The following is a 15,130-nucleotide window of genomic DNA, read 5'->3' on the forward strand; positions in this document are numbered from 1 at the left end:
ACTGTTTAAGCAAAATAGCTTTCATGTGTTTTTTCAACCCCTTCGCATTCTAAATCCACAAAGTTCCCTCTTTCTCTCCTATTTCGCATTCTTGCAAGTAATGGGTGCTGATTCATTAATGAATTGATTGAGTTGTTGTCAATTGAAATCAATACTGGTGGAGGTAAGGCAATTTTCTCCCCACAACAGGCTTTTCCCCTTTTTTCTTGTAAACAACGAGAAAATTGTGCATAATCTGCACTACAGGCAAACAGCGAGGAAAAACAATTTTAATGCATTCATAGAGGTCGTTAAATTGCAATATTGTTAGTTCTTTTTTTCTACTCAAGTACATCATAAGTAGGTATACATAGCATTATGTACAGGCAGTTGATGTTTATGTTAGAATAGAAAAAGGCGCGCAATTGAGAAGGTGATAAATATTTATATGCGTAAATTTAATTTATTTTTAGTCACATGGCAAGTATTCTTTCTCCCATATTAAAATGTTACGTAGTATTGTAGAAATTTTCACATTTTGTGATAATAAATATTATCTTGTAGAATTAATAAAAAAAAAAAGATCTTTTGCTGTTTTTCCACACCACCGCGTGTTTTTTCCTCAGTTACTGGTTCTTCTATAATTTCTACGTCGTACTTTCTTATGCAATTTTTAAAGGAAGAATGCTGATAAAAATATCACTGCGCATAGCATAAAGAAAGCTCTCCAACCACATTGTTTCATATCAGTTTTGATAGTTTTTCGTGCGTCAGTTTTAATTAATTTCACAAAAGTCGGATTGAGAATGAAGAAAATTGTTGTTTTCACACATACTTAATGCCATGATTAAAATATATTGTTACAATTTATTTGTTAGCTTCATAAAATATTATTTTCTACGCAGAACACGTTATTTCTCTTAATTTGTCTCAATTTAATGCGTGTGAGTGATTCAAAATTAGCACAGACTCTCTAATATTAATAAATTTTCTTGATCACAAACAATGTATTACGTACAATGCCAAGAGAGAAAATTTTCATTGATTTCTCAGTTTTTTTCTTCTTCTAAACACAATAAAACTACACCAACATCGTACACAATTCTTTGCATCCAAATGACTTTTCTGTTGCATGAGAAAAATATTTCACAACCTTCTATATCGTTCATAAATTTGCTTGTAAAATAATTTTTGATGCTAAAAACGAGGCTTGTTTAGTATCGTCGTGGTTGCCTATAAAATTTTATTGCACATTTCAAAATAAACTCACGAATTGTATCAAAATGCAAATTGATCATTTAGCTGAGCGCAAAACCAAGAAAAGAAATAAATAAAAAAAGGAGAGTTTCTCCTGTTCGTGAAAAGATCATTTAAAATGACTTTTCTGCGTCACATGCGCGATTCTTTTAAGCCCCCCTCGTGTGTGTCTCATGCTTTGATGAATTTCCATGGCAGGACAGGTAACAAAAGCAATTTATATATATTTTCTTCTTTTCTTCTTCTTATATGTACAATATCGCTTTATATATAGCAAAAAAGTCCAACAACATGGTTTGAGTAAATTTACGACGGTGTCACCGAACTATTGTCCCAATTCAATGGCGCTTAAGTGCTGTGCACGGCTGTATGTGCGCGGTTTGTGATGCAAATAAAATGCAAGAGATACCACCAGAGAGAAACTCATTATAGGTGTCCACAGTGCAATTTTAGAGAGTGCATTTTCAATTGCATGTCTCGCTGATTGTGTCACTTTTACGACCGCGACAAGACACGAAAAAAAGCAGCAGAAATAATTAGAGGAAAGCGACCATCTTAAATAGATCTGCCTGCACAGTTTTTTTTTTATAAACTTCATTATAAAATTAATTTGATTTTGGAGAAATTCATGTGCGCACAATTTTCTCCTCCAAAAAACCTTCTTGCACTCTGCTGTGAATGCAGCATAAAAGTGCAAGAGACCTAAAGAGATGAATTTTCTATATAGAAAAAAGCGCAAACTTTGCCCACCACATAAGATGTTTTCTCTTCTTATTAGACAATCCTAAGAGAGCGGGAGAGGCGTGTCGAGCCCCCTTAAAACACCATTTTATTTGGCAATGCCCCAAACAACATTTTGCAAAAACGTGCGATTTCTTCGAGGTTTTGCGCGCCGCTTTAAGATATCTCACATATCGCCTAACTTTTGGATCAACCAGGAAGAGGAATATATAAGTGGAATTTTGGCAGATAGAACATAAATTTTGCACCAAATTGTCAGACATTTTACGATTTTCCTAAATACATTTTCTACGTTTTTTCTTTTGGTGTAGAAAAATGGTCTACAATCGCCTGTTTATGATTGAAATGAAACATTTTGTTGAACATTTTCTACCTTTTCCGAGGGGCCAATAAATAAGAACTTTCAGTTCGATATTTTGGCTATTTAACGTGATTGAAAAGGAAGTTTTCATTAGTCTCAAAAATCACTCAGAAAAGTCCTCAAATTTCGATAATTATTATACCATTCCTATAAATAATTTTCCGTAATTTTAAGAACCGAAAAAAGACAAATTTTGAGCTTATAATGAGATGCTTAGAAAACAGATCAAGAATTCTACATTCAATTATTTGAAAATTCCAAAAATTCATTATTTAAAACCCCCTTAACTTCAATTAACTTTTATTGTTACTTTTCAACCATTATACTGGTGCAAAAATAAATAAATTGCTCGCTTGTCAATCATTATAATACATTGAATGTTCTAACACAATATTCTTTTACATGAGGGAATCCCACATCATTCATTTGTGGAAAGCAACAACCTCTTACTACACACAACATTTCTGCATTCATCTCTTCGCACTCACAATTGGTTTAATAATTTAAAGAGAAACAGCGATGCCACGTAGTACAGCTGTCTGTGTAGTACATGAGAAAGTTCGAAAAGCGCGATGCTTCAGACATTGAAAATTTATTGCAAACCACCTTTGGTTGGTCTGAATGACGATGAAATGTTGCTCGAAACGTTCGTTAATTTTTTTTTGCACTTTTATCGTAATTCTGGATGAGGTGATCGTCAAATGTATTGAGACAGTAAAAGAGAGACGACACCAGAGCTATATACTTTGGAGGTGTGTTTGCTTTTGAATCAAACTTATTTCAACGATTTCTTCTCTATGTGAGATTGTCTTTCAAAAGAAGAAATTTTATATAGAAAATGTTTCTTCCATTTCTCAAATCTTCATCTCTTTTTGAGCCATGACTGCTTTCCTTCTACCATATGAAATGGTTTTATTTCAAAGTTGTGGGAATTGGAGGAGAGCTGTTTGTGCTAAAATATATACATCCAACTGCGTTATCATCGTCACAGTATGTTGTCCCAAATGGCGGACTCTTTCCTCCTCTTTCATTTTGTGTGCTTTTTTTGGCGTTGAATAGCTCAATTGAGGAAATGAGAGGCACATAGTATTATTTATAATAAAACCATCTCATATAATTCCACCAACAATAACAATCCTAAATAAAATATGTAGAAAATATGGCAAAATGTGTAATCGTGGCATTATATCACAATTTGTTTAGACTCTCTTCTCCTTTTATTGCCATATTTTTTTCGCTTCTTTCACGCCGAAACAGATAACTCGGCACAATCGCATGACCACCAGTGTTATTTGTTTGAAATTGATAAAAGCTCTCCGGCCCCCGTGCCCTGCACTTCAACCCACCCAAACGCATTTCTATCAGGCCACTCCATGGCAAACATGCTATTAACCTTTTCCCCGGTATATATATAGCACTCTCACACTGAGAATTATTATCAATCAATTTTCATCAGTATTTGAGAAGGACAGAAAGTCTAGAAAATTCCATTGAATTCCTTTTGCATTTTCTTGCTGCAATTTTCTTCTTACCATACCTGCTCTGTCTTCGTGGTTTTGCATTGAGTATTTTTTGTGTACCATTTTATAAGGGAATTTCGTAACATTTTATAAAAGCTCATGCATAATCACGCGGCATGTCTATATGGAACCACGAGGTGACACAACAGACAAGATCTTATTCTCCGTATTAGAGAAACATTATCTCCTCGTGCTGTAGCGCTTATTTTCCTCCTTTCAACATCAACCCAGCACACCACATAAGGAGCTAAAAGAGCTTTTTTGGGCACGTTTAAAGCGGCATTTTTTTCAACATCTACACTTCTTGCAGAAAAAAAAACGAAACTTGCTGAATTTTTACCCATCTGACAAATTGATTGGGTGTTGTGTGTGAGAAAATTTCAATTTATACATCAATTTCTCATAATTCCATAAAACTTCCATACCGTTTTACCCCGAATGTACATTATAAATTGTAATTCACCTCACCAACCAGTAAGAATATAAAATCGCAACTTCTGTCATGTCACACAACATTTAATTTATTGATTGTGATTGAATTTTAAAATCAACGAAATTTTCAATGGAAGTATTTTTTAAATAATTGAATTATTTTTTTTTAACAAACTGATGTTAAATAAATTCACCCATTACTGGTTAATTGAAAAGAGATTAAATTAAGTAAATAATTTAAAATATATATTGAAAATTCGATGAGACTGTCTGTATATAAATAATTATTAAAAAAAAAATGAAATAAAATCAAATTAAATGAAATGAAATGTGCCAAATTATTGCTAATCCGATAGAATTTCATCTCTTTTTCCCAGCAATTGTGGCATAATTACCAAAAATCTACTCTATGGGTAAATATTGATACAATATAATCACATTTAACCACATTTCACGACATATTTGGCAATTTGCAACGTTATTATTCTCGCGCAAACCTTGAATACAAATTTTACAGATAATCATAAATTAATGACATCATGTTGTGGTCATTGAACAGCAACCATTATTTCCAGAGATATCATATTAAATATTATTTAGGAAAATAAAAAAAATGAGTTGAAACCCGTTCAATTTCGCCCACATAATCAGACAATTGAGCGCAAAACCTACAATTAGTTTATTTTTAGCTTTCTTTTCTAGTTATTTTGGAACTCGAAATATTAAAGTTTTTTTTATTAAATAAAATGAAGGAAAAATTTAAAATCTTAAAAGGAATCATTAAAATACTTTATTCACATTGGTTCAATGTTATTAAAAGACTAAAAGTTATTGAAATTCTAGCTTTCTGGATTTTGATAACATTAATACATCCGAATTCTAGCTCTTAATTAGCTACATAGAATCCAAAATCAAGTTTGAAATAACGTTGGAGTCTTCAATTGTCCTTGAAAGTTAAATTTTTAAATTATCTACTCAATATTGTTTGCCGCCATTTTGATTTTTTTCACAATTTAAAATTCTCAGAATTCTGAGTTAAAAATTAAAATTTCTCAGCTTTTACCGAACCGATTTTAACAAAATTGAATGGAAATGAAATAGAATTAAATATGACAAAATATAAAAAAAGTAATCAAAATCAAGGTAAATTAACATGTTTTAAATTTTTTTTAACTTGTTCCCAAATTTAAAACTTAATTCTACTGAATTTTTGTCCAGATTACTAATTATAAAACTTTTAATGCATTTAAAACCCGCAGGAATTTTCTTTAAACATTCCATCACAGAAATTAACCCCATAGGGCATTAAAAGCATCCAACTAATGAAATCAATGCCCCCCTTTAAAAATACTAATTTTCCACCCCAAAGCTCAAAGTTCAATAAAAGCCAATTCAGCACGAGAAGGTAAACAAAATGCAAAATAGAAAATAACTTGGGGCTCTTCTCTAGACGGTATTTTGCGTCTCAATTTGTCCTGTTGATGGTTACATAACAACCTTTCGATTTATGCATAAACAAAAATTCATTTAATTTTATTTATAGAATTCACTTTATTGCCCCATTTCGTGCGGAAAAAACCCAGAAGTGTTCAAAAAAAATCGTGAAGATCATTAGTGATAGGAAGAAGAATGAAAAGAGACCTTTCCTTAATTGACTGTGTCGATGGGAAACCTGAACGATAGCGCCCTTTGCGGACAAACAACGTACACGCCCTAGTTCTTCCGTCTTCTCCAGCACAGCATGTATTTTGTTGTTGCTGTTATTAAAAGAACGAAACTGTACCACCACTGAAAGTTGCTAATGAGAGCCCAAAAAAGCGTGAAGCTAAAACATGGTGAAAAATTTCCATATGACTTGGTGTCCACCGCAATTTGGGCATACATATAACGTACGAAAAAAAGGGGGAAGGAAATTTCCATATAGCAATGAAAATGACCAGAAGCAAACCAGGATGGTGGAAGAATACTATCGCTTGGGAAGCAGAGAATAACCGAAAAAAAGCAACAAAAAGAATGAAGAAGAGAAAATAAACGAAAGAGGTTGATTGTATGAAAACACGAAGACTTTTGCGTCAGAAGAGTGAATATTGTGAGGCGGAGAAGGAACGCCCGGTGGTGGCTTTTTCCAACCGTCAATGGCAAATAGTGCGAGGATCCGAAAGATATTTTGTCAAGACGCGCGCGGGTCGTCGGAATGTCACACAGTAGATAATTTCCATCACATATTAAAATGTGAAAATTAAGAGACGAAAATAGAAAAAGATTGGACGACGATATAATGCGTCGTTGAAATGTTTGGGGGACTTTTTTTTTAATTTCTCTTAAAGCCCCGTGGGGGCTTTTGAGAGAATAACAAAGAGAGTCAAAAGGAGTAGAGATTTTTTGAATAAATAAAAATCGTCGTAAAAAAAGAAGATATGCGAATGATTTATAAAATTAGACTTACCGGCGTGAGTAGTTGTGGCGTTGCGGCCGGCGATGAGATATTGGTGGTGAATTTAATGCCGGATCCGAGATCGAAATCACAAATTTTGATGGGGCACAGCTTGTCCGGGTGCACACAGAGAATATTCTCAGGCTTTAGATCACGATGGGCGATTCCTTTCTTATGCAAGAAATCCAAACCAGATGCTATTTCCCGGATTATCTGAGCCGCCTCATGTTCCGAGAAGCAAACATACTCCTGAATACGCGTCAACAGGGGTCCCCCATTAATCTATAATTTATAAGAATAGGCCATGATGAAAAAAGGTTGAATTTACTGTGTGTGGGTGGATGGAGCTCCTTAGAAGAAATATGTATATAGAGAGAGAAATCTTCATAACTTACCTTCTCAAAGACCAAATAGAACTTCTCATCGTCCTCGAAGAATTCAATCAACTGAAGGATACCCGGATGTCCTTGACAGTGATGGAAAGTCTCCACTTCACGGAAAACACGGGCACGAGCGTGTCCGGGAATCTTATCAATTATCTTCACAGCATACTCCAGATCCGTGTAGATATTGACACACGTCTGGACCGATGCATAAGCACCTTCGCCCAAAATTTCTCCCGTCAGCTTATACAATTCTACAACGAAGAGAAAATAAGGAAGATTTTCATTTTTTTATTTTCAATCGCTCACAAAAAGGACAATGTCATTGCTATGTCATAGGGAAAATGACCCCATGTGAACTCTGTACTCTCCCACACAAACACAGAGTAGAAAGAAAACCAAATCCACCGCCAAAGGCACGTATCTTATGTGACTTTTAAGAGCAACACAAGCTACACATTGATATCAAATAAATGAAACGTGATTGACCGATAAATTTGTCTTCACTTGGGGACATCGAGTAATACACCCACAGAATTAGATTGCATCGAGTTCGGTTGACTTAATCATCAATCAGTGCATAACTATCGCACCAAAAGAAATTTCTCAACTCGCACTCGGGCCACATTTATTCAGGTAATGCACGTACCCCCATCATAAAAGGAACTAAAACAATGTGGAAAAAAAAATAAGGAATGAAAATGCAATGCATTTGAATCAGCAATCAGATTCTTTTTGCTGTTCAAGTGCCGGAATGTTTAAATAAATTTATGATCAACTGTATGTGGTTGACAATTTTTTAGAGATCGAGAGAATATTTTTTTTGTTAAATAAAGAGATTTTTTTTTATTAATTTTGAGCATAATTTTAGAACATTTTTTTAAGAAAATTAAATTTTTAGCTTACTCTAAAAGAAATAAAATGGAAAAGAAGTCCTTTTTTATGAAGTTAAACAAGAATAAAATCTTCAATATTGATTTAATATCCACCATATCCACACATAAAATCCATCTTAAATATTAATTAATTAAATATGATTGTCATTCAATCCCAAATCCTTTGATTTTCCATCACAAGCAATGAATTCAAATTAATAAATCCCATCAAATCAACCTTTTAAAATAAATCAATTCGCATAGATAAGACAGCAATGTAATTAATTTTATTGGCTTCAAAACACTTGAAATGAAAATTGATTGAAGCTTTTAAAAAAATACATAAAACAAATTCCTAAAATATGAAGAAAATTCTCAGAAATAAGACGTAAATTCCGTAAGACGTCTTATCGCAAATTCTTTAGAAAAAAAAATATCGTGTGATAGAAGTCTCTCACAACTCAAGACGGTTCAAATTACCTGAATAGAATGTAATAAAAAATTCTATATATACTTGTGAAAGGTATGTAAATTATTTGCGCCGTGGAAAATCGTGGAGAAAAGCTGGGAAATCGAAGGGAATTTAGATTAAAAAAAAAAGATGATGCAACTCACCCTGGAAGGTGGATGATTGAAGTGAGGAGCTAGTCCTGTTCTTCTTACGGCGCTTCCTCTTCATTTCCTCCTTGTGCCGATTGAAGTCAGCCTGCCGCTCCGTTTCGGTGAGGACACGCGTTTCCGTGGACTCATTTCCAGAAATCTCCTCGCTGCTGTACCGCGTAACCTCCGCATGGGAAACTACCATGAGAGAAAAATGCAAAACATTAAGAGGAAATTGCTGGGAAAATTGCGTGCAAAATGCGAATGAAATGGAGAGAAATCACCGTATACTTTTCATCATATAAAATGTATGATATTATACGTATAGGTATATCTTTCACCCAGCACACGCTCGCACCCAATTCACGAGGAAAAACTCGTGATGCAAAAATCCAATTGCACATTAGATGGAAAATATTATATTTGCAACACATCACCCAGCTCTTTTTTTGCACAGAGCTCCTCAAAAGAGAACATTCATACACTGAAATCCACGACCCCATTGTCCCTCTCTTTTCGCATCAAATTCACTCAAACTGCATTATATCAAGCATACAACATTGCAGCTCAAGTAACCAGTTTGTAAATTTTTCCCTTTCTCAAAAGTCTATCTTTCTATGTTCAGTGCACCGCATAGTTTTTCAGTTAATTTCAGAGTTGTATTTAGGGAGAAAATTTAAGAGAAAATCTTGAGAAAAAATCTCTGCTTTTGATCTCTCAAAGAAAACTTGAAGAAAACGAATCCTTTCATTCGAAAAGCTTTAGAAAATTTTGCAGAAAAGCCCCATTTAGCTGATTTCTGATTGTCATGAATTATATGTAATGTATGCATATGTATATACATATATTGTCAATTTAATTACTTATGTAGGTATTAAATTATACGGGTAATTCAAATTTAATAATAGACACAACCCATTAATTACCCAAAAGTTTAATTAATGCAATTTATCAATTATATTAAGTACACACAGAATGTTCAATGAATTTTGTTGGTACCAACTTCGAATGAATTTATTCAACAACAAAAATCAATATCAAAATTACAAAATGATTTTCATGTCGTTGGAAAAATTATATATTATTCATAAATTCTCTTTCGTGCTTTGGAGCACTTAATAAGATGAATTAAATATAAACTAAAACTAACTAAACTATTTCTCCACTTTAAATCACCCGGAAAGGTATTAAAAATAGAATTTTATTACTAAGAAAGGTGCCAACAGTGGGAAAATATTTTATTTGTCACGTCTAAACTTTTTAATGATTGTTTAAACGTTAAAACAAAGTGAATAGAAACGTTAATTTAAAAGGAAAGTTATTTTAAATGATTACTAAATTAATATTTAATTTATCCACTCATTTTATTTCTTAATTTATGCAAAAATTAAGGGCATAGACTTGTTAATAAATTGCGAATTATATCATTGTCATAATGCATGTGCTTCAAAGAACAAATTGTGTCATCTCTGATTAATCAAGAACGTAATATATCCATTTTCAAGATAAAATTTTAAACCAGTTCAGTTGCTTAATTTACATAGATACGTAAAATGAATTATATTGTATGTTAAAGTTCCTTTTTAACTAATTAAATTTCATGAATTTTCCTTCGTTACTCAAGAAATTTTCCTCAGAAAGACAATAGAAAGTTTATAAAATTGTTAAAACTTTTTATATAAGAACTTTTCTAGGAGAAAGAAAATTCTTTAACATAAAATTATTAATTTTATTTTTAAAGGTTTTTTCTCTACATATTTTATCGATCAATAAATATTTATTTTTACAACATGCCGAGCCTTCATCAGGGACCCCTATTACAAAAAAAATTAAACATTTTTTTTAACTTGATTTATATATTTTTTGTAATAGAACATACATAGCCATCTATTTAGTAAAAAAAAACTATCTATGTCGATACATATTTTTGAAGGTAAACCCCTTGAACTGGTTAGATTCCCTTCATTTCAAATGAACTAATATTTTTGCGAACCACCGGAAATTTCCCGAAAATATAAAATAGCAAACGGGTTGCAAATCAATAGTCATTGCATATTCTACTTTCAACCCCCTTTATGACAATATTGTTGTGCTCATTGTGTACATAATGCATTGTTCAATTTGGATATCGATTTGTGAAAACAGAGAGATGCAGGGATGTCGATGTTTCTCTCTGCAAAATGCAAATTATTCCAAAACCAAAAGTGACTTAATTTAAAATAATTTTGTCGCATTTTTTTATTCAAATAAAATTCCCTCACGTGGAAGTTTAAAATCACCGTCATACATATCAAATGAATGGGAAATAAATTGTGTGCGTTCAATTAAAATTTTGATATAAATGCAACGAGAAGTGTAGTTGAAGCGCGCACTCTGCTCGTGTCATCGACCGCAAAATAGAAAATTATGCAATTTGGCCTTGCAAAATACAACCGAAAAGCTCAATTTATCTCGCTTTTTGCAGAGTGAGAGAATTTTCTCTCTTTTCATTTTATCCATTAAGTGCATTGGCACGAATTTTCCACCTTTCCTCTCTCTTGTTTTTTTTTAACCGTTGTAAATTTCACAACTTCTTGTACATGGCTTAGGTATTGTTTTGCCAATCGAGTGAAATTTCCCTATGCGACAGTTCAAGAGAATCAATAGGGAAGACTGGGGTTTATTTGCAAAAAAAAACAAAATATGAAATGTTCTAAATTATTTTTCTGTTTGAAAATTTTTAAGGCGAAAATTTTTTTAATGATTAATTCGTACTAGAATATGTTCTTTCAAAACTAGAACTTGATTATTTTTTAATAAAAGAATATTTTCATTTTTAAAGATTTGGGTCTAAGTGAATCATTGTAAATTCAGAAAAAAACAACGTTGAAATATAAATTTTGATCCTTTTATCATTATGTTATCAATTGATTTACTTAATTAAACAATTAGAAGACCTTTAGAAGAACTAAAAGCTCTAATAATTAAAAGTGAAATAATTCACCCCGTCCAATTCTTCACAAATTATATAAAACAAATTTAGTTAACCGTTTTACAATATATAGTTAACCTTTAAAATCAAGACTTGAACAAATAAAACAAAAAGTTGCAAAAGATTAAAATTCTCAATAAATGTTAATCCAATATGAATCCAATTCAATTTCAGCCAAATTGAATCATTTAGCCCCATAGTAAACCCACCCCATAAGAAGCTTTTGTGCGTTGTAGCAAATTTCAAATCCTTCAAATGGATTTTAGTGGAAAGATTCCTATTTGATTCTCAGAAGGACCAAAATAGGAACCCAGCTGTTCAATTTATCTATTCACATTCCCTTTTGATTCTTCCCAAAAGTCGAATAATTTTAGTTTTGTGCCAATGGAAATTTTCCATCGACATTTCGGATCCCTTTGGCGGCGTCATCTGCACGCCTATGTAGTTGTGCCCTTCGAATTATTGATAAGTCAATTGATGGCCTACTCCCAGGCAGCGTCGCGTTACCTCATCCCCTTGGCGTCCTTTTCTCGAAATTTCGGTTATGCTGCGCTATGTTGATCTCCTCTGCCTAACGCCACATATACCTCTCATGCTTCCACTTGCTCAATATTTAATTGCGCTCTCTCTCTCTCGCAGATGCACGCACACACCCACTTTTCATGAGGGAAACTTGAAACGGCCGAACACACACTAGTATAGAGTTCAGAAATTGCGTAGCAAGAGAAAAACCGATGGAAAAGGTTTCTGATGAAATTTACGATTATTCCCTCAGCTGTCCCATTCCCGTGGCTTCGGTGTAAGGGAGAAGGGTCCTGTGGAAAAAACCGGATGATGCACAAATACGGGTGCAGCGAAGGAAAAGCCTCTCTCACGGGAAAAAGTCCCCAAAAAATCCAGTTTTTTTCATATAAAATCATTTTAGTTTTGTATGTGAGTCAAAGCGGCCATTTGCCTGCTTCGCGAGCGAACGCGAAAATATTGGTGATGTGACAGCGAGGTAGGTATATAAAATACAATAAAAAAGTTATATAGGTATGAACTTACCATTAGATATGGAAATGACGTTAACGTCAGATTCCTCGAGAATTCGCTCCACCATTGTTGAATGCACAGAACTGGGGGTCTCTTAGCTCACAGTTCAAATAGAAATGCACACACAAGTTCTTTTTATTATGAATAGGAAAGAAAAAACCGTTCTCGTACCAAAAAAAAAAAGAGTTTAACAGCGAAAAGAAGGTATTTTTATATATCAAATATTGTACTGTATCACGGATAATCGCTCTCCTTATAAAAAAAAATAACTGATTTAAATCGAATAAACTGATTTATCTGAAGGAGTCTCTTGGAGATTTTTTAAGATTTACTAAATCTCTTCCTCAAGGTGTCTTTCAGATGCGAGCGGACTACTTCTTTTGTTTTTTTCCTTTTTCTCAAAGAGGATGTTCTGTGTGTTATTTTGTTTTTTCACGGTCTTCCACTTAGAGCGTAAGAAATATGATGAAATTTATTTCAAACACTCTCAATTTGAGCTTCTTCCTTGCTTAATTCCTTTGCCGCCTCTACTTTGTTTTCTCTCAATTTCCTCATTCGTCAATTTGACTTTATATTTTTGCAGAAGGTCATCAAATTGACACAATTTATCCAAATCTGCTCCTTGATTTTCTTCCTCCCTTTTTTTGTCTTTGCAAAATCTGTCCTTACGTCTCTTGAGTTTTGGAGTCAATCTCTCATGGAAAAGCCATAAACCGAAGAAATGGTTTATTTCAGATGATTTTTGTGGTTTCTGTAGTGAACCCAAAAACAATGTAGAAAATGGGCTTCTTTTTTTGGTGTGGTGGAGGACAAAAAAAGATTATCGATTTCTTTTTCTCGCCTCTCCTGTACAACCGATTTCGTCGGGGGGTTTTTGACGTTGTTTCTACACTGCTTTGCACATCCAAAAATTTTTCTGCACTTCACAGCCCTTTTCACACAGAATGGATTCTTGGCTGGGGCTCTTTTTCCGTTTCTCAATCAAAAACGCTCACAAAAACTCGCGCAAGATTTTCGAAAATGATGTTAAATAAACGCTAAAATAGCGGACAAAGGCCGATGTTTCATTCAATTTAGCTACCGCTCCATTTTACACACAATCCCTTTGATGTTTGAATTCCGACTGAAGCGCAATTGCCTCGACCATCTAGTCCGAAGCCTCTCTGTATACGCACACATGCTCACATCTCCGTATTCATATACGCTTCGCGAACTCACCATTCCTGGTGTACGTGCACTACGTCGTGTTCATACGTTTTCTTTCTTTTCTCATAACAATATTCACCATAGAAGTGTGAGCTGCAAAGTATTCTTGAACCAAAAATATATCTTAAATTTGGAAAAATAATTTTTAAAAATTAAACTGAATGTTGTTGATTCCATAAAAGTTTGAAATCTTAGTAAACATTTGAAAATGTATTTGAAACGTTTTTTTTTACTTGAAAGGTTTCTGTCATTGTTTTGGTTGTCAAATTCTTATTTAGAAAATAGTGAAAATGTGCAAGATTAACAAAGAAGATTTTCTCAGTTTTTCTTATAATTGGTACAAAAAGAAGATAATAGGAATTGTAGATTGTACTTGTATTGCTACCGCGTGATTAAGGATCAAGAAAAACCATCAAATGTTGATCTTTATGAAATCAAAAAGATGACCAAAAATCTGCACTCAAGCTTCTTCATGATCTTGGGTAGATGAAAAATATTGATAATACTAAAACCAAAACTCTTCAGGTAACCCCAGGGTTATCGAATTCATCTTCGTGTCTTTCTAAAAGTTTTATACTTTTTGTTCTTTATGCGCATAAATAAGATCGAGTACAGTGAAGACCCCATATTACGAATCCTCAGATATTTTCTTCATACATACTTATTATTGTAAGGAGTGAATGTACATCCAAAGATTCGTAATATGGGGTCTCCACTGTATCAGAACATATGGATTCCTCACGAGTTGAATGAAGGCTGACCCAGGAGGAAATATATCGAGAAACCCTTTTAGAATCTCATAATCACAGGGGATGAAAAGTGGATTGAATACACTCTTCTTCTTGTATCTCAAGCGTGGAAGATCATGGAGTTTTGAAGTAAATCTTTTGATGGCTTCTAAACTAGAATTTCATTTTACACACGTTTAATTAACAAACTGCCAGAATTCTGGAATAAAACTCTTGAGCGAGAAGGAGCGGATTTATTTCAACTGCTCCAGAACATATCCACGAAGTTAAGTCTAAACAGTGAAATCTAATCTACCTTAATAGGTTAAAAAAAAATCCTTTGGGTCTGCAATCGATCATTGATTTTAATGCTAAAGGATCCTCAAAAAGCTAAAAGCCACCTAATAATAAAAAAAAACAACATTTTCATAGTTACAAAAAAATAACTTAAAATGGAACTTGTATTGTAAAATTTAATAAATAATTTTCTTTATAATAAATGAAAATAGTGTTTTCTTGCATATCATGCCGCCGCTGAGGCTCAAACCTCCAATACATCTTTCAAGCAGCTGCGGTATAGTGGTGAGATAGGTGAGATTCTATTTAAA

The 15,130-nt window shown here is 33.3% G+C and overlaps 1 protein-coding gene across 1 annotated transcript in view; it reads right to left on the reverse strand.

The window, feature by feature from the left end:
* The window catches only part of LOC129786007 (MAP kinase-interacting serine/threonine-protein kinase 1), a 49,974-nt gene extending 36,265 nt beyond the window's left edge, over positions 1-13,709 (reverse strand). The window contains exons 1-4 of the mRNA XM_055820761.1: positions 12,601-13,709; positions 8,598-8,780; positions 7,120-7,361; positions 6,737-7,006 (exon numbers count right to left, since the gene is read on the reverse strand). Of these exons, the coding sequence (XP_055676736.1) occupies positions 6,737-7,006; positions 7,120-7,361; positions 8,598-8,780; positions 12,601-12,655 (750 nt within the window). The 5' untranslated portion in view covers positions 12,656-13,709. The remainder of the gene's footprint in view (positions 1-6,736; positions 7,007-7,119; positions 7,362-8,597; positions 8,781-12,600) is intronic.
* Between the last annotated feature and the right edge of the window lie 1,421 nt (positions 13,710-15,130).

This window comes from Lutzomyia longipalpis, chromosome 1 (assembly GCF_024334085.1).
Source record: "Lutzomyia longipalpis isolate SR_M1_2022 chromosome 1, ASM2433408v1".
Taxonomy (NCBI): Eukaryota; Metazoa; Arthropoda; class Insecta; order Diptera; family Psychodidae; genus Lutzomyia; species Lutzomyia longipalpis.